General features: G+C 37.1%; 1 protein-coding gene across 3 annotated transcripts; it reads right to left on the bottom strand.

Annotated features, from left to right (window-relative positions):
- Positions 1 to 289: 289 nt before the first annotated feature.
- Positions 290 to 19,773, bottom strand: LOC135595139 (uncharacterized). Of its 3 annotated transcripts, XM_065085658.1 has the most exons (7): positions 19,286 to 19,772; positions 16,626 to 16,766; positions 16,185 to 16,550; positions 15,708 to 15,950; positions 6,015 to 6,107; positions 833 to 1,033; positions 290 to 627 (listed from the first exon to the last, which is right to left on the bottom strand). In XM_065085658.1, the coding sequence occupies exons 1-7, from the start codon at positions 19,640 to 19,642 to the stop codon at positions 415 to 417; spliced, it is 1,614 nt and encodes a 537-aa protein (XP_064941730.1). In that variant the 5' UTR covers positions 19,643 to 19,772; the 3' UTR covers positions 290 to 414. The 3 variants fall into 3 exon arrangements, with proteins under 3 accessions (XP_064941730.1, XP_064941732.1, XP_064941731.1); XM_065085660.1 differs by lacking the exon at positions 833 to 1,033 and having other exon boundaries at positions 19,286 to 19,773; XM_065085659.1 differs by lacking the exon at positions 6,015 to 6,107 and having other exon boundaries at positions 19,286 to 19,773.
- Between the last annotated feature and the right edge of the window lie 228 nt (positions 19,774 to 20,001).

Below are 20,001 nucleotides of genomic sequence, written 5' to 3'. Positions count from 1 at the left end.
GGTTTCACATCTCTTACATAAAGATAAAATACAATAACAACTAGTTCAGTAACAATACAATTCTATTTTTTATTTCTGTTATTTTATTTAATAACACGAATCAGTATAAATTACAAAATATCTTATAATCATCAAAGCCCATTTCAACAAATAAAAAAGAAAAGAAAAAAACCGATATTATACCAGTTGGATAGATTACCAAAACAAAACTAATATTGTAGAGGACCTACGGCAGTTAGTTATATATACAAAATGCTAAAATGAACTGTTCAACCAGCAAGCTTCACAGTGCGATCAATGATTATACATTAATAATATTATGAGGAAACATCTTATGGGCGTGCACCAATTGAACATAATTGGAATACAGTTAGAAATTGTGAAACAAGAGCTTTTACCCAACAGCGCTTGTTATCAACACCTTTCAGGTCTGGTGTAAGCTGGTGGCAAGGAGGGACAATTCTCATTCATATGTGCATAAGGCTCAATGGTGTTGTATTGAGGCAACTCCATCCTATAGTACCCAAGTATCTGGCAAAAGGGAAGCTTTTCTTCCAGTGCATTGCACCAGCTTGGTAATCGTGTCTGGTTATTCTCAAAGATGTTCAGCATGTATGCATCACGAATCTGTGGAAACAGAATCCAAAGTTATATAAGCTACAGCATGGTCAAGAAAAAAGAACAAGGACATACAAATCTATTTATTATCATGCAAAGTCAAAAGTGTTTGGTTGTGGTGGACCAAATTGCAAAATATGGTGTAAACATACAGCATTTGAGTGAGAAAAGCAAAAGAACCAATTTATTTGGCCATGATGATCATTGCACTTACGGTGAATTCAGTAACTTGAATGGAGTTGGCGAGTGGGCCAAGTATTCCAGCCTCTTTATATAGTTCCAGGACAAAAGCAACACAAGTTGTAGATTTTCCATCACTATAGATCCATTCATCTTGTTCAGGCATGGTTAGCAACTGGTCAAAGGTCATTCCCTGCCTCTGAGTCTCAACAATAATCTCATGCAAGTCCAAATCCTGATCACATGCAATTGCAAAACCACATAAGCAACTGAGGGAAGAAAACTCAGCCTTAAATTGGACTAGTGTGACCAACCATGAGTTTTCACTAATGGATGTACTGTCCCATGTTACTGGTAAGTGGCATGCTAAGCTCATATCTTGGGCACATCATCAGCCCATTACCTGCATAGGCAGATGCCTATGCCAGAGTGGTACCATGTGAATCTAAAAGGTGATCAACATGATGGCATGTAGTGAAGCAATTTAAGTGACTAACTGCTACATGGTCACAAAGTTAATAAGATCATATAAAAGGTCTCCATCATATTCTTATAACATCTATTCAGGCTATATGGTCATTCCCAATACAAAAGCTTACCAACTATGCTAAACTTGTCATTTCAATCTCAACAGAGTTATGTTTTAACTGATCATTTGAATTTTCAAGAAATACAAAACCAATTTGTGCAACAAAAATATCACAGTGAACATAACCTAAGCATTACATAAGCCACATTCATATTAAACTAAGCAACATCCATTTACCTAACAGTGCTGCAGCTTGTGTCCAATAGGTTTCCAATTATAGTATCATCATCCCAGAAGTTATTTTCACTTATTCTGTTTATAAACCTTGCTCACCATCTAATTATGAAGTATTCCTAGATGATTTAGGAGGTCCAATGGTGAATTAGGGATTCATTTGTAGTAGTTCAATGGTTGACTAATTGATATTCTGGTTAGTACCATCAAGAGACTCTTCAGTGGTCACCTAGTCACTCAAGCGATACAAGACAAGTCCAAGCACCTCAATGGTTTGTGCAAGAGGAGCCTAGGTAACACGTAAGTGCTGGGCATCTCAAGCACCTGCCTGGACTGACTTGGGCTACCCAACCCCCCCAATCTAGAAGGCAAAACAAAGGAAAGCAACGTGCCATGAAGGCAATGAGGGGCTTGCCTCCCTTTCCCCTCCAGTGTCGAAACCAAACCCAAATTACCCTTTTCTACCCTTCTCTCTCATACCGAATACCAACTTGATGCAGATCAAATACGTTCTGTCCTAGCAATTATGCCAACTTTTTGCCATCTATTTTTCACCATTGGCTATGTCTCCTCTTTTTGTCAAATCTGTCTACTCTTCTCTCCCTTCTTTTTCCCTCCGCTGCTCTTTTCTTTCTAATGGAGAACCATCTAGATTTATAAAGAATTTCAGAAAAGTTTATTCTAGGCAAAGAAATCAATAAAAAGTTATCAATTAGTTGACCTAGAATATCTAAAAGTTGTGTTATAAATTGAAGTCTTTTGGTCTTTCTAGGTGCTAACCTAGGGATTCCTTTTGTATCAAGTGCACTTTTGTATTAAGTACACTCCTTTACTATTTAGGTATTCTGAAAGCCACATTCTAGAATTCTAAAAGGCATACATATTTCCTAGGAGATTATTCTTAGAAGTTATTGCCTACATTGATTGTATCAAAACTCCTAAACCCCTATCAATATCGAGGCTTGTCAATGGATCAAATACTTCAGATTTGAATGAAAAAAATGCTTGCATCTTCTCTCTTCTATTCTCTTACACTCTTCTCTTGCTTTCTCTCCACTTCTCTCTTCTCTCTATTATGTTCTACATCAGTTTGGTGTAAGAGCCATCAAGAAACCTACCTGTACTCCATTGGGTTCCAACTAGCAGCAAAAGCTTCGATCAACACTCAAGGATCATTGTACCTCCAACGTCAATACCTTGCGTGTCGAGTTAGACTTTGGGGCAATTGTCCCTACGAAATTGGTGGACCACTTAACTCTTGGTGCCTGGTAATTTTTTTGAAAACTTCTCCCTCGTTTCTCCCTCGTTTTTTTCTTTTTTTATTTATCACCCTCTCTCTCCCCTTTAGTGACAACTACAATACCACTAAATTTTAAACCCTTGAAAGTTATCAAAAAAATAATAATAATAATTGAGAAAAAAAAAGGGAACCATTTGAAACATTGCATTTCTACATTGTGCATTGCAACAATTAACAACCTCAATTCCTAATAAATCACTAAACCAACAAAGCGAGGTAGACACCCTTAGAACCAAGCTAGCAAATCATGATACAATGTTGAACCAATTATGTGACCAAATGACTCAATTCCTAAGAGCTCTCCAACACCTTAAAAAACAACCCATGAATGAGGCTGATGAGTCGATTACGCAACATGTCCATTCTTCACAATCCACATGTTCATTTTAAGGAATTTTGCCTACTCCCCAAGCTTCACTTTAAACGAATCCTAGGTCTACCTATAAGGCACCTATTCACAATTATGCTCCAACAATTCTTGATGACCAAGCTTTTAACCTTAACGATGAATTCCTAAAATCTACTAGAAATCTACAAACTCAAGTAATGGGCGAATAAGTTCGGTTTACTAATAATCAACAAGAAATGGCTAAAAGAGTCAAAGTAGATGTACCGGGCATTGATGACATGTTTGACCCAAATGTGTTTGTTGACCGGTTAGATAACATGGAAGAACCACTTCGTTCCAATGATTGGGAGTGCAATATGGAATGATCTCTCACATATTAAGATGGTTGTTTCATCAAGTAATTGGACAAGGCCTATAAGAAGTCAGACCCACTATTGAGTGTTTTTTCACATGTTGATCCTATCATAAATGTATGATTTTGTTTGAATTTATTCAAGTTGTTATCTCATTTTAATTATTGTTGTCAATGTTCTTGTTATAAACTTCTTACTTGATACATTGAAATTTTGATTTTTTTAATTCTTATTAATCCTTACTAGGCATTTGTGCTTGCTAAACTTACCACTACATATTATTAAGGTATATTATTCCAAGCTACCATCATAGAGGAAACAATGGTAGGAAGATGGTTTGAGGTGCAAATAGAGCTATATAGCTAATTATTGTAACAAATGTGTAGAATATTTGATAAGTTGTATTTAGAAAAAAAAGACACAAACAAGAGCTTTACACTCTATTCCCTCCCTCTTCAATCCTCTGTCCTTATAGCCAGCACCTGTTGTCGCCATCCTTTTTCCCCTCTCTATTCTTCCCTTCTTTACTCCTCTCCTCTACAACTATCATATCCTCCCCTCCCTCTTCCCGCTTCTCTCCCCCCACCCCTCCTCTCCTCTCTTCACTGCCCTTTAGTATTGCTCTCCCTCTTCAATCTTCTCTTCCCTCCCCCTTCTCTCTCCTCTTCCTATGGCCAGCACCTTTTTCCACCACTATCTTCCCTCTCTCTTCTATCTCAACCTTTCTTCTTAGCCATCAAACATCGTCGTTTATACCATTCCCTTCCAGTGATTTAAAAAGCGCTAGGCGCCGAAAGGCACCAAGGTCCAAAAACACCCGAGGCGCTAGGCACTCGCCCAGGCGCTCGCCCGAGCGAAACGAGATGCTAAAATATAAAAATATATAATATAATTATTTAAATAAAAAAATATGCTATTAAATTAAAAAAATTGAAGACAAAATCACAATGTCATATTAATAAAAAATCTCAAAAATTAAAATAATAAAATTTTACATCAAATCTATTGAGTTGCTCTGTACACTTGCCATTTATTCTGAAACCTAACAATAATTTTAAATAAAAAAAAATTAATAGTATTAAAATTAAAATAATATATTATTAATTTAATAAATAAAAATACTATTATTAGTATATAGTTAATGTTAATATACTGTTAATAGTATAGTGAGAAGAGTGTGAGAAGGCCGAGGCTGCTAAGGCAACGATAGTGGGAGCGGGAGCTACGAGCGGTAGTGGGTGTGGGAGTGGGAGCGGGAGCTACGAGCGGCGAGCAGCGACAACAACGATGAGCGACGATTGTGGCAGTGGCGAGTAGCGATAGTGGCAGCCGCAGCAGAGAGCAACGACAACGGAGAAGAAATCTCGACGGCAAAATCGCGAGTGTTAAGGTTGGGGAAGTCGGGGAAATCGTGAGAGGGAACCTATCGGTGATTTAGTTGGTTCGATCGCCTGGTTTAACCCGGGCGCTCGCCTGAAGCGCCCGATGCCTGGGCTCGGGCGAGCGCCTAGGCGGCGCCTCGTTGAAGCGAGGCGCTTGGACATGAAGCGAGGCGCTCGGGCCTCGCCTCGCCTCGCCCGAGCGCCTAGGCGAGCGCCCGAGCGCCTATTGAAATCACTGTTCCCTTCCTCTTCCTGCTCCCCTCCCTCCTCCCTCTTCCCTCTTCTCCCTTTACTACCCTTAACTACCGCCCTCCCACCCCCATCATCAAGAACACATTAAAAAGGATGATGAATAGGTTGCTAAACTCACAATATGGACCATAGGATCATGTGATCTTACAGCACAGATCATGCCTGGCAAGTTGGGTTGGATGTTGTTAATATAAAAGGGGTGGAATAGACCCGACTCACAAGTCGACTCTATAAGGTTCACCAACTTCATAATTATACTTCAGTTTCATTCATTATACAATAATAGAAGGTTCTTTTCCAATTTAAACCTCCCACAAAATGTTAAATCTTCTAGTCAAAATCGAATTTCACTTTAAATGACAGAGAATTACTCAAAAAATTTGTGGCCATCACAGGAGACCAAATTACCAGTGATATTTCAATGGTTCATAACCATATTCTCAAGAAAAAAGATTAGGCTTCTTTTGCAGCAAGAGAAACAAAAACAGGCATATGATAGCCCATGGATACTGACAATTTGGTATAGAACTGCTAAAATTGATCAAATTGCATAATGATCTATTTGCTAAAAGAAAATGAGGAAGGATCTCTTTGACAGTTAGGACATGTGGTACACATACAATTCCAAAGAGACAACTAAAATAATACTGAGATCTTAATCTTAAACGTCATGCATAAATTGGATAGGCCATCTACCTTCTGTAACTTTTTAACTTTTAATTTATTCCGATATACTTACGTAATTCATAATACACATTCATGTGGAAACTGTCTTAAAAGCATATAACAAGAAGAAATTTCACTGCCCTACATGTACCTCAGTCCCGAGTCGCTTGTTGAGGGCTTCATTCCACATATTAGCAGCATAACTAGGTTGCAACCTAGTCCACATAGACATTACAGACATTACCTGGAACATGAACCATTAAAGGCACAATTTTTATATGTATTGGCGAACCTAAAGAAACAAGAAGCAAGAAAAAGAAATAAAGATGTTTCAATATTTAGGAAGAAAGGTAGAATGATTAACCAACAATTCTTTATCCAATTCCCAACAATGGTTTACGTGTATTATAACTAGAAGCTTCCTAATCCTTGATCCTAAAACCATTCAATTTACATCTCCATACTTCTAAAACCCCATCCAGTTTATCTTAGACCACTATACCCCTTTTTTCTTAACTTTCCAAAACAAATCAGAGCAACTCCCAGAGTCTTAGTAGAAATTTGACATATAGGGCCCATGTTGCCTGGATTCAGATGAAAAGCCACAAGTGCAACACGAATCGTAGCATCTAACATCTAATTCAAGATACTGAAATAAGACAAAGAGATCCAAATTTTAGATATGGGTATGAAGATATAGGTCCACATTAAAAAAAGAAAACTAAAAATGTATATTTAAGATATGTGTAGAGACAATCTGCAACAATCATATATTTCAATAGTTCAACTTCTATACTCTTATATATCTAATAAATATGGATGTCAGATATTCTTTAGAATCTTTACTATCCCTTGTAATTATTCCAAACATATTGTGCAAGATTGATACCAAGATTGCTCTTGGCTAGGGACAATATTATGGGATTGATAAGATCATTAGATTGAATTAGTGAAATTAGAGCATATGAAAATCACATAAAAATTAAAAACAATAAAAATCTTGTCACAAAAAATGAAATTGAAATATAAAAGATAATTTTTCAGGGTGAATTCCAGGGAACAACCCTCTATTTGAGTTTTTCCTTAGAGGAAGTGCCTGTTTTCATATTTCCCAAGGGGTGCCCCCACCTTTTCATAATTTTCAAAATACTCTGACATGACACAATAGCAACTCCCCTTTTGGTGGACTAGTTGATGTCGGACAACCCTAGGGGAAGGCTTAATATATGAGAGAATTGGGTGGGGGTGGGTAATAAATTAAAAAAGGACTAAAACACAGAGAGAGGAAACAAAAAAAAAATTCTAAAAATATTAATCGAAGCAATAAAGGACAAGTGCTGGAATTCAACACATACTAAGATGGTTAAGGAGGTGGGCTTTAAGACATCCTTCTAACCAACGAGGGAGTTAAAAGGACATAGGGGAGTTAGAGGTCGATCCACAGGTCTTCATGACGAGTTGGCTTCGGAGAGGATTAGAGAGGAAAGGAACACACGGATAGTCTTGCATTCACTCCAAATCCTCCTACTCACATTGGGGGAGAACAATGGCTTCACACCACTCACACAATTTACAAACAATATTATTATTATTCATTTAAAGAATGATGATCATATTACAATTCTAGGCCTCTTTATATAGGCTACAGATACAAAAAAATGGAGGTATATAACAAGGAAGAAAATTAAATTGCATCAAAATGATTCAATCCATTGAATCCTATCATCTTTTGAGAATATCAGCTTCCAGAATTGTGTTGTAAAATAATTTTCCTTCTTTGTGCACGATAGTTTTCCTTTCTTGAGAAATGATGATTCTATAAAATAATATTTCTTCTTTGTACATGATGTTTTACCTACAAGATGATGATTCTGTAAAATAATCTTCTTGTTTTGTGCATGATGCTTTTCCATTTTTGTAAGATGATGATTCTTGCAATCTTCTTTTTTATTTATTTCCTTCCTTCTTCTTTATTGGTAATCTTATTAAATAAGATCATGATTGCATATGATGATGCCATGTGGAAACCCAAATCTGTCAATTGAACCTAAGCTTGAGTTAACCATCAATCCAAAGTCAATTGGACCAGCCTTTTTTCTTTCCACGTTTGTGAAATGTGACTTGATTTCCTCCATCAATTCTCCCTAGCTTGAAAGTATCCACATCTCTGATGAAGTGATGAGGTATTACTGATCGTAAAGTTTAGGGTTTGAGTTGTTGGAGTTCTTCGTTTGTGATCCATGTGGAGTCTAAACCCGATTGTCCTTTCCATTTGATAAGTAATCTCCGATATCCTCTATTACGAATCGAGACATGCTGTTTTTCCAAGATATCTTCTATTTCCTCTTTTCTCCTCTAATAGCTGGGGTATAGGTGGGGAAGGCATTATAGGTTGTGGAGTTGACAACACAAAAGGTTGGGTATTTTGGAGGCGAGGTGTAGCGTTTGGTGGTTCATTATAAGGTGTCAAATCCTCAATATTGATAACTCAGATAATGCCAAGATATGGTGGAACGTCAAGTTCATAGACATTTAAGCTAATTTTTGTAAGATTTTATAAGCATCAAAGTTTTTTGACATAAGGCTCTTTTGGTATTCCTCACAAAAACCTCTCGGGTTGAACTCTCATAGTTACCAGATCTCCCTTCTTGAATTCTTGTGACCTGCAATAAACATCTATAGTAGACTTCTCCTTTCTTGAATTTCAGTATTAGTCTTGGAGGACTCAGCAGGTTCATTAGGTCTAGCTTTTGAAGGAATAAGAATAAGATCAATAGATTTTCAAGGTTGATGTCCAAAGATGACTTCAAAAGGGCTAAGGCTAGTAGACCTATTATATATACTGTTATATGCAAACTCAGCAAAAAAGAGTACTCGGTCCCAAATGAACAGATGATCAACAACTAGATATTATAGAAGGTTACCTAGACTCCTATTAACTACCTCAGCTTGCCTGTTAGTTGGAGGTTGATATGTTGAAGTGAACTGTAAATTTGTGTTCAAAATTTTCCATGTGAGGCATCAATAGTTATCTTACATGGCATAAAGTTTGCCATCGTGCTAAATGGATCCACCACAACAAAAATGGAATCATAGCCCCTTAGGATTCATGGTAACCATGGACAAAATTCATATTAAGGTCTTCCTAAGGGGAATGAGATACAAGCAAAGGTGTATATAATCCTATGTTATGTCTTCTTCCTTTAGTCGATTGGCAAGTACAACACTGAGATATGATGTGAGCCACATCTCTCTTGAAGCTAGGATAGGAAAGCCTGTCATCAACCATGATAATGGTTTTATATTAACCAAAATGACCTGTAACCCCTCCAACATGCATTTCCCAAATAATGAACTGAACCATTGGGAATACACAAAAGAACACCCTTAAATAAGAATCTATCACAGATGATAAAATGTATGTTGTCTAATCTTGACCCTTCTAATAATGTTGAAGAGATCTTTTTAAAATAAGGAGAAGACATATAGTCATCTCATATGTGTTCAAATCCTATCACTTCAGTGGTCATAGAGTGCCAAACAAGTGCCATTTGACTCGGTGCATCAACTGATTTGTTTTTAACCCCTAGTTGGTGCTGAGACAAATGTATATTCTTAAAGGAACTCAACCCACTTAATGTGTCACGAATCCTTTTTTTTTTTGTGATTGAATGTATCGTAGGGCTTGGTGGTCTGAATATATGATGAATTCATTTGAAAACAAGTAATGTCGCCAAGCTTGGACATCCACATAAAACTCCTTATTATAGGTAGAATATTTTTGTCAGGCCCCATTTAATTTTTTTCTAAAAAATGTAATAGAACGACCTTCTTGATTAAACACTCCATCTATTCCTACCCAAAGGCATGACAAGCAAACTCAGAGATTTCAGAAAAATCTGAAAGTTGCATAATAGGTGCTTGTGTCATTTTTTTTTTTTTTAATCTTATCAAAGGAGGCAGCTTTGGTCCATTTAAATTCACCCTTCTTCATACAATTTATAAAGTCTAGAAAAATGACATGTGATTGTAGAAATGAACATTTCTTCAAGTTGATATAGAGTGTTTCCTTACCAAGGGTCTTTAGAACTCAATGAAGGTGAAGATGTTCATCCTTGGCTTTACTATAGATGAGAATGTCATCAAAATAGATGATAAGAAAATGGCCAATGAAAAGATGGAGTACTTGTGTAACCCTCATAAAAGTGCTAGATGCATTTGAAAGACCAAAAAGCATGACTAAACATTAAAAAAAACCATAGTTCACTGTGTCAACCTGTACCAGGCAGTACATATCGATCCGATAGGGGACCAACACACAAACTACCCTATACCGAACGGTCCATAACAAGGGATATCGCCTGATATGGGGTATGTATCGGCCGGAACGATTGAAATCCAACCGTTACTGACCTGTACTGGTCAATAACAATCAGATTTTGATCGATATTGTTCAATGGCAAGGATTTGTTGAATTCAAACGATCTATTTAACTGTTTGAACCAAATCTAAGAGTTTTAAAATCTTTTCTACCCTCTTAGTCTCTCCTCTTTCACTCTCTCTAACTTATCCACTCTCTCAATCACTTTCTCACTCACATATTTTTTTCACTCTCTTATTTGCACTCTTTTGAACTCCACAAAGTTACGATTTGTGAATTAGATCAAGCTTGGGAGGCTAATTAGAAAGGATTACCACCTAAGTTAGAGAAAGAACTCTCCAATCAAAAGTAGGTTTTTTTTTCTTGATTTTGATGATTTATAAGATGATTAAGCCTATTCTATATACAAAATGTCTAATAAGTTATTTGAGGTCTTTATGATGGTAGAATAGTATTAATTAGGGAATAATTAAGGCTTTTAATGTTATGATTAGCAAGGTTTGTAATTTTGTACCGTACCGGAGTTTCGGGCTCTGTTCAGTATGGTATGGTATGATATAAGTATACCGAGCGGTACATTTCAATATACCACTCAGTGTGTATATATATATAAAGTACAAAAAAAACAATGGCTCTACCTACGTGAGGAGGTTCCTTCCTTCTCCGCACGAAAAAAAAAAATCGGGAAAGGCGATGTCGCGATCCCCGAGCAAAAAAAAAAAAGAAAGGGAAAGGTAGCGACATCGCTCGGTTTCCCCACGCAAAAAAAAAACAGAAAGGGAAAGGCGACGTCGCTGAGGCGATGTCGCTTGGTTTCCCCGCACGAAAAAAAAAGGCATCACTTCACTCGGTTTCTTCTCCTGGGAAGAAGAAATCGCTTCATCCGGTGACATTGCCGAGGCTTCATCGCTGCGCCGAATCTCCAGGTTTTCCTTTTTCTTCTTCCTCTTCTTTCTTCTCCGTCACCGACCAATTTAGGAACGGAAACAGCCACAATCGATGCTACCGCCCGGTGGAGGATGGTACGTGTACCAGTCTGCCGACGGACCGGTATTATTCGAAATTAAAAACCTTAATGAGTAGTGTTTAATACTGATTTTTTCAAAATTAGACACTTAATGGGTCAAATCTTTGCATTACATACATATTATGATGATTTATATGTTTATGATGGTATAGTAGGTTTAATTAGGATTTAATTAAGTTTTTTTAATATAATAATTAGTGGTTTTAATAATGATTTAATCAAAATTTGATCAATATTGAGTCAATTCAATGTCTTTAATACCTATCAGGATGTTTGACATATTTATAGTTGTTAAAGAGGACTAATTAGGAATTAATTAATTATATTAATGTTGTGATTAGTATATTTTTCAATGTATTTAATCGAAATTTGATTCATATTGGGTCAATTAAATATCGTTAATATCTATTATATTAGAGTGGTCTATGCACCACCCTCAAACAGTGTAAACGAGACCATCGACTCCCTGGCATGGCTGCTATCGTCGGTCGAGGCACTACTGTCCATGTCGTCGCCATGTCTCCGAACTGAACGAGTTGCTGAATGCAATTGAGAAGTTGTCTTCAGACCATTGATTAGAGAGTTCTTCCTCTAAATTAGGTATTAATCCTCCCTAATTAACTTCCTAAGTTTAATCCAATTCACAAATTGTAATTTGTGAAGTGACTGAGAAAGAGATTGAGAGTATAAGAGTATGAGAAAGTGAAAGGGAGTGAAAGAGGGGAGGAAAATATTTAAAAACCCTTTCAAATAGATCTGACTGTTAGAAAGGGTCAAATCTAAGTTGTCCATCGATAACAATCAGATTTCAACCATTACTATAGTGCTTGAGTCTCATGTACATAGAATTACAACTAGCATGACAACGGAAACAAAAATAATATATATATATATATATATATATATATATATATATATATATATATATATATATATATATATATATATATATATATATATATATATATATATATATATATATATATATATATATATATGTTACCCTCACTCAGTGATATGATTTATAATATCTATGCTTCATAAATATGATAAATGATATACTTATATTTTTAGGTTTTAAAATTGAAGTACATGCTTTCCAATATAATTCACAATGTTCTACGAAAGTTGGTTAAGCATGCATAAGCATTAATGTCTACTTTAAGCATATTTTGTAGCAAATTTGCATGATCCTTCAGCACAATAAGCCAAAGTGCATTAGCGGACTTGAATACAAGGTTAAGTTATGATAATAAGTATGAATATAGTGACTAGAAGTGACGGTTAAATTTTAATCGACCTTAAGTGAATCTCAAGGCTTGAATAAGTTTGACTATTGTTAGGAGAAAAAGTCATTGACGTTTTTGTCAGCATAATGTGACCCTGATCCATATAGGTGGAGTTGTCTGAAGTGGAGAGCACCTTCTCCTGAATCGTTACCTGCAAAAAGACCGAAGTTGAGAGAATCTTCCTGAGTCGCTCCCTCCGACGCTTAAGTTAGTACCGAGGTCCACTTCTTTAGCTCTTAATCCCCATATCCAAAGTTGAGGGTGTATTTTTATACCTGACCATGAGAAGATAGAATATCTCATAAAGATTTTATATGGGATGTGATTTATAACTAACCCGAGTTGCTCCCTAAACTGTCGAGAATATTCCTATGAATATTCTGCGGGGGAGGCAATTCGTAACGATCCTGAGCTACCCCTGGACTCCCGAGAATATTCTTACGAATATTCCACAGGGTCGACAGTTCCTAATCGTTCCGAGCTACCCCATGCACTCCTAGGAATATTCTTGTGAATATTCCATAGGGGAGGCAGTTCGATAACCAACCCGAGCTAACCCCTGGATTCCTGAGAATATTCTTATGAATATTCTGCAGGGGAAATAGTTCGACAACTGACCCGAGCTATCTCTTAGATTCCTATCCACGCAAGCAAGCATGTGTCGAGTTATTTGGGCCTTTTTCCTCCCACGGGCCTTATGTGGCATTGGCATAGCGAGCGATGGCTAGTTGATTGTATATTCCCTATCATTTGTCGCCTCCAAAGGCGTACTTCGGGGCTCTTGGGTTCAAAGTGTATCGTTTGGTTTTTTTCAACACGAGAGCATTTGGGATCTCATCCTGTAGGTCGGGTTTTTACGAATTAGGTGTCTCGGGTATATTAGGCCTTGCATCTTTGTCGTGGCGGATTTTGCTTGGCGCGGGTCAAATTTTTCTCAACTTATACACCTCAAGCATCGTTTGGCCCGATCCTCCACCGTAGCGGGTTTCTCTTTACACGGGTCGGGTCTTCTTGACTCATGCATCTCGAGCACATTTCGCCTTGTGCCTCCGCTGTAATGGATTTCGCTTGGCGCAAGTTGGATTTTAATTGACTCATGCGCCTCAAGCACCATTTGACCTGATTCTCTTTACGTGGATTTTTCTTAACTCATTTGCGGATTTCTTTTTACGTGGGTCAGGTCTTTCCAACTCATGCGTCTTGGACGCATTTTGTCTTATGCCTCCGTCGTAGCAAATATTCTAGTGCAAATCGGGTCTTCCCGACTCGCGTCTCTTCGAAGTTGTCCCGAGGGGACACTAGCCTCAATCGCGGAGGGTGGCTCTATTGCAAGAAGGGGAGAGTCTGCTTTCCCTAATCGACATCTGTAATGGGAGGTAAGAGAGCATATCTGTTAGAACCCTTGCAGATTCTAAACTTGGGGTTGATCTCTTTAGGGGATCGGCCTCCTTGGAACTCTATAGGGGTTCCTCCCTCCAAGTTGCTGCTCAAAGGCTGCAGAAAAGATTCATCTATTGCTTATCAAAAGAGGAGGAATACATGGCTATTTATAGGGTTTCTAAACCTTAACTCCTAATAGGACTCCTACTCAAGACTCCTACTTCTAACCAACTCCTAATAGGACTTCTACTCAAGACTCCTAGTCCTTTACAACTCCTAATTCTTCTCTAAGAAACAACCTCCTAACCCTAGCCGACCACTTCACCTCTTTAATAGGGGTTGGCTTAGGTAGGTTTTACATGAATGTCCCTCTCAATTAGGACTTATGGACATTGTCTGTATATAAATTTTGGACATGTTATGTTTGGATTTTCCTTTTTGGTTAAATGTTAAAATTTTATACAACTGTCAAAATCATTATGTATAGGAGAAACTCTGTCGTTTTGTTTAGTACATTAAAATATTTTAATTCTAAGATTGCAAACCTTCCGCTGCATTCATATCAATAGTAGTAATAAGGATATAAAAATAGTAGTCATGCTTGTAAGGTATGGATGGAACTAGGAGTAGGGTGTTACATATTGCCACTACTTATCCGCTGAACGTCCATGTTATGCTGCCTCTCTTCTGCGGTATGGTAGCTCCTCCACCTCCTCCACTATTACCTCCTTTACCTCATTTACCTCCTCAACCTTTTCCTCTTCCTCTCTTTCTCTCTTTGCTAGTCTGACAATATCGATAAATACTAATATACATTAACACGATACATGTACAATACTAGTAGGGCACCAATTGGGATCAATATTGTTGGGATGGTACCCGACAAACATATTCATCTATGTTTTAAAGGAACTTTGAAAACCACGAACTAAATTATTTTTCAGGTTGACAATATCGATCAATACTAATCTATATTAACACAATACATGTACAATACTAGTAGGGCACCAATTGGGATCAATATTGTTGGTATAATACCCGACAGACATATTCATCCATGTTTTAAAGGAACTCTGAAAACCATGAACTAAATTATTTTTCAGGTTGAGCATATCTTTTCAAAATCAACCAATAACATGAACAAAATCATCAGAGCTAAAGTTGAATCAACATGATTTAAATTTATTATTAAAAATTTTCTGTATTTTCTTTTTTTTTTCTCTTTTTCTCCTCTTCTCTTTTGTTCCATTAAAAGAGAAGTTTATTATTAAAGTTTCAAATGTCGTAGATAAAAATGTCATTGAAATCACTTGGTAAACTAGATACTCTCAAGTCATGGTGGCAGATTTGCCATTCCCCTACCCAAAAGAATTGAAAAACTACTGTGAAATGGGCAATGGTGTCAGATATGCTCCTTATATCCTTTTTTCTTCTCCATCATTTTGTTACAATGCATAATACTATTTCATGGTCCGTAACAACAACTCCATGGTAATGGAGGGCATGCAACAAGGTGACAAGTACAGCTTTTTGTGTGCATAATGCTACATGGTCCTGTGTCAACAATTCCATAAGAATGGAGACATGCAAAAAGGTAACAAATAACTGCTAACCCTTATAAGAGTAAAAACATGTGTTGTTACCAAGCCTTCATGATCCATTTGTGAAAAATTAATATTAGAGTGCAGTAATATGAAACATAAAACAACTAAAGAAAGAAAGTAAAAGAATCAAATATTTTGTATGAATCATCACATAAGATCATACCAAATTAGCATCAAGAGGAGGCGGATAATTTTCAGCAACAGTATCAATCCAGCTAAATATCATATTGTGATACCCATAGGGCTTTCCAGACATGCTCCGAGCATAATCCCATGCTGCTGTTTCATTGAATATTGCATGCAAATCTTGATGTAAAGGCAGCAGAGCTATATGAGGGCTAGAATTATCCTTCAATGCCAAGTCCCACCACTCATCCCATGGAATTACCACAATGATCTCCTCTCCCTGTCATGATACCATAAACTTAACTGGAGACCTATGCATATTAATGATTGACTGATCGTTTTGGAAACTGCCAGAGTTAAGACAACTGTATGCTACATAACAATGTCAGGGAAAAGTTTAAAGTAGGATATGACTAAACTTGAACACATTAAGTATCTCTTTTACTCTATAATCAAAATGTTAGAAACATATTTATCCAAAGAATAAAGAATTAAAGTGTGTTCTTTTAAGTACCTTGTCATTTTCATGTCCAGATTCTCCAACCCAAAGATTACCCATGGCATCCTTTAAGCAAACTGCTGTATGCCCAGCGAATGCACCGGTCACCCATTTTTCTAATGTCTCAAAACCACCCCAACGACCACGTATCTTTGATACTGCTAGGAAGTCACCAGAATGAACATCTTCCACTCTAATTGTAGCCTGATGAGGTTGAGAACGCCTCTGAAAAGTGGCATCCATATGCTTCTCTAAAAATGCTATATTTGCATTCTGACCCCAGCCAGTGTTCGAAAAAAGAGGTAAAACATCAATCAGAGAGAGCAAAGTTCCAAGCATCCCTGACGGCATAAGAAATACAGAAATACCATGTTGTTTTACCTGGAAATTGTTAAGATACAGTTATAAATTTTCTCAGAAAGAAGGAAACAAAACAAACAATAAATCAAAATATACATATTCCATTTCTGCTGGCTCTTCCCATGACGTTATCACTAGTGTGTGTTCTCGAGCAGAGAAGTAGTAATCCCACATTATCCTGTATGGTGTTGCAAATACATAGAGATCCATACATGTCCAGCTATGTGCTGCATCCGTCTGCAAAAGAAGAGGCACGAAAATTAACATCTATAAGGGACACTCTCAAAGAAGGTACTGTAGCAAAACCAATAACGTTAATGTATGGTATTCAAAGAGTTCCGCGTTCACAGCATAAACTCATTTAATTTAAAAATTGTATTGGTATCTCTAGAAAACTTATAGCCACTCTAAATGCTTAATTAATCCATAGACAAATGAAATTAAATAACAAATTAGTTTTTTGAAACTAAAGTTTTAAGGGATTTACTATGGATATCCATCCCTATAGGAAAATCTATAGTGAAAAAGATTAGGCAATAACAACTAAGTGTATTACCTAAGAGAAGTACATAAATCACAAACCACTGTTTTCATGGGGCCATTCAAATTCAAGGACAAGATTCCAGCTTCACAATCATCATTGGTTCAGAATTGCCAGACCGTTCTTAAGAATGTTACGCAATCTGCATTAAAATTAACTAAAAATACAAGGTTCCAAAATTGAAAATTGTACATCCAAAGATGATACTATTCATTGATATACACTTAAATCCAAAGATGATAGTTCTTTTTTGTGAACATCAATGCCACTCTCTGCAGTCTTTACATGCAAAGAAATTGATCTAAAGAGAAACAATCTCACATGGAAAATAGTCAAAGCTTTTTTGGACATTCAAGAATCAACTCAAAGAAAGCTAAATTTTGAGCATTAACTATAACTTTTTATACTTCATAAACCATCATTTCTGTGGGTCTTATCTAATGTTTAGATATTAGAGCTTAAAAGAAAGGGATATATAACACATAGAGTCCATGCTCTGTTATCTTTCCATTTTGAAGCTCAAGATATCTTTTCAAATATTTGATAACCACAGAGCCAATTTTCTCAAATTACAAGTAAAAAAATTAAAAATTAAAACCACACAACCAGAAACCTCTAACATTTATTATTTAACTCTGCCATAAAATAACTGAAGTCTACTTGCCCATCTAAGATTTACAAATATCCAATCAACTAAGATCCAACTTCAGAGGCATTCCATGAATGAAATTCCTATCAGATAATACTGCATTTCAAGCAGGTAGAACTGTGCTCATCATTTCCTTCTGGAGATGGACTCTTGTGTTCCATTCTCTCCTACACCAAGTTAGAAGTCCTTGAACCAGAAAAACCTTCTCCATACTGGATCAGGCCTGCTCCTCTCAACTCAAACCAAGGACTGTGAGCTATATCAGAGCTAAAGCATATCAGGTCTCTACCAAAAGCATTTCACCTCCACAAGTGGTCAGCCTGGGTGGTTTTAGGCAGAATTGACCCAGCGCTAAGTTGAACTGGGGTTTAATCATTAGAAAAAGGCAAGAATGGAATAGAAGTGGATAACATAAAAAGGATAACAAAAGGTGGAAATTTTGCTGTCTCCTTTTACAAACTTGAAAGAAAAAGAAAATTTGTAAGGTGTAATTTTGGAGAATAAAAGGTCATAAGCAATCCAAAAGCTTTAATATAACAAACCATATAGATGAGACTTTTGTGAATCTTTGAAGCTTGTTGGCTGATTCTATTTTTTCCTGACCTCCTGATTCCTCCAAACTATGGTAATAATATAGAAAAGCAGCCTTGAGTTGTCATATAACTACTTCATGACATAAAGGCAGTTGCTATGAGAAAAAGCAATACAAATTCATGATCCATATGCTTGATCAGTCATTCATCTGAACCAGGGAACTTAGGAATGACAACGGATTTTAGGCTCAAAAGGCGACTCGATTTATTTCAGCCATGTAAAAAATCCATCAAACCTAGGTTCTCAAATGAATTTAGGTCTTGCAATTAAAAAAAAAATCAGTATTAGGATTTCATCATCAGGCTCACATCATAAATCCAATTGGAGGTCATATATATTATTTATAGGATATTATATTTTATCTTATGAACAATCAACAATATTAGCACATATGTTAATTTATGTCCATTTAGTGTGTTTATCTAGAAACTTTAGTTGTCTTGATAACTTAGTGATTAAATACAAACTAGTTTTGTTGCTACTCTTATGGAACTAATGTTCGATGATGCACATTGTGAACTTTGTAATAGGAAACACACAATCCAACTCGTTCATACTAGTCAGTTCAATAGGTAGTTGGGAAGACTTGTGTTGGGATCAGTCTTACTGGGTTCAAGTTGGGACAGCTTTGGAAAACATCTCATACTTTGTAAATGAGTTTGTGACATATATGGGTGGAATCAAACCGTTGTCACTCCATAAGAGTAGTACTTAGCTATCATAGAAGCTGCAAATAAGATCCAAACAAACCTTTTCTTTAAAGACATATTAATCATTAGATGGAAGATATATAAATTTATTGGGAATTTATTTGCCAACGGCCACCTGTAAGAGTAATGCAAGATGATACAGCAACAACTTCACAATGTCCGTACATGTACCTGACTGTAACGAGACTTGATGATCGGATGTTCTTATTAACCAAGAATCTGATTCAATTGCTAGCAAAAGAATGAAGTAACAGGAATTTGCCTTAAGATGTAGGATCCCGCCATTGAGGCTGCTCTCGTTGCCGCCTCCACTGACATGCTCGGTGAAGTCAAGCCGTGCTTCATTCTCGAAGAAGCAGGCGCCCTTCCAACCGACGGTTCCGGCACCGGGGACAACGGATCCGACAAAGGACGGTAGGAGATCGACAGCGCTGTGGAGGTTGTTCATGACCGGCCAGGAAATCTGGTGGGGAAGGATGGGGAGCACGTCCTTGACGCGGAAGGGAACTTTGAGGGCGGCTGCAACTGAGTCGGCCAGCCCGAACCCTTGCGCTAACCCTAGCCATAGGAGCAGCCAGAGGGATCGAACGCCCCCGGTGGAGGAGACGGTCGCCGCCATGGGAGGAGAGGGTTTCCCTCAGGGATCTGCTGTCTTCCTTTCCGCCGTGGAATTTCCACCAAGGGGAATTATAGTGAGCAAAATATGGAGACCGTTTGATCGACGATGGGCAGTACCCTACGGTCATTACGTTAGGGAGGCAGTTGAGCCACGGAGACGATGACGAAGTTAGTTTTTTAAATGTGTTACTGTTACATAACATCAAGATGATATCATCTTTGAAAAGGTCTGCTTTATGAAAATAGAAAAAAAAAAAAAAAGTCGTTTAAACTCATTAAGGTAGCCAAAAAAATTGTTTTACATAAATATCCTTCCAAAGCTTCTATATAACATATTTGCCCCTCTACATTTCAATATCC

This window comes from Musa acuminata, chromosome BXJ1-10, assembly GCF_036884655.1.
Source record: "Musa acuminata AAA Group cultivar baxijiao chromosome BXJ1-10, Cavendish_Baxijiao_AAA, whole genome shotgun sequence".
Taxonomy (NCBI): Eukaryota; Viridiplantae; Streptophyta; class Magnoliopsida; order Zingiberales; family Musaceae; genus Musa; species Musa acuminata.
The sequence above is the reverse complement of the archived record's forward strand: the minus strand, read 5'-3'. Positions and strand labels throughout refer to the sequence as shown.

Excerpts from the sequence above, each read along its gene's own strand:
- LOC135595139 (XM_065085658.1), bottom strand. The coding sequence starts at position 19,642 with ATGGCGGCGACCGTCTCCTCCACCGGGGGCGTTCGATCCCTCTGGCTG. Across the intron at positions 15,951-16,184 it reads CTGGACATGAAAATGACAAG|GGAGAGGAGATCATTGTGGT; the intron begins GTACTTAAAAGA and ends GTATCATGACAG. Across the intron at positions 628-832 it reads TTCAAGTTACTGAATTCACC|ATTCGTGATGCATACATGCT; the intron begins GTAAGTGCAATG and ends CTGTTTCCACAG.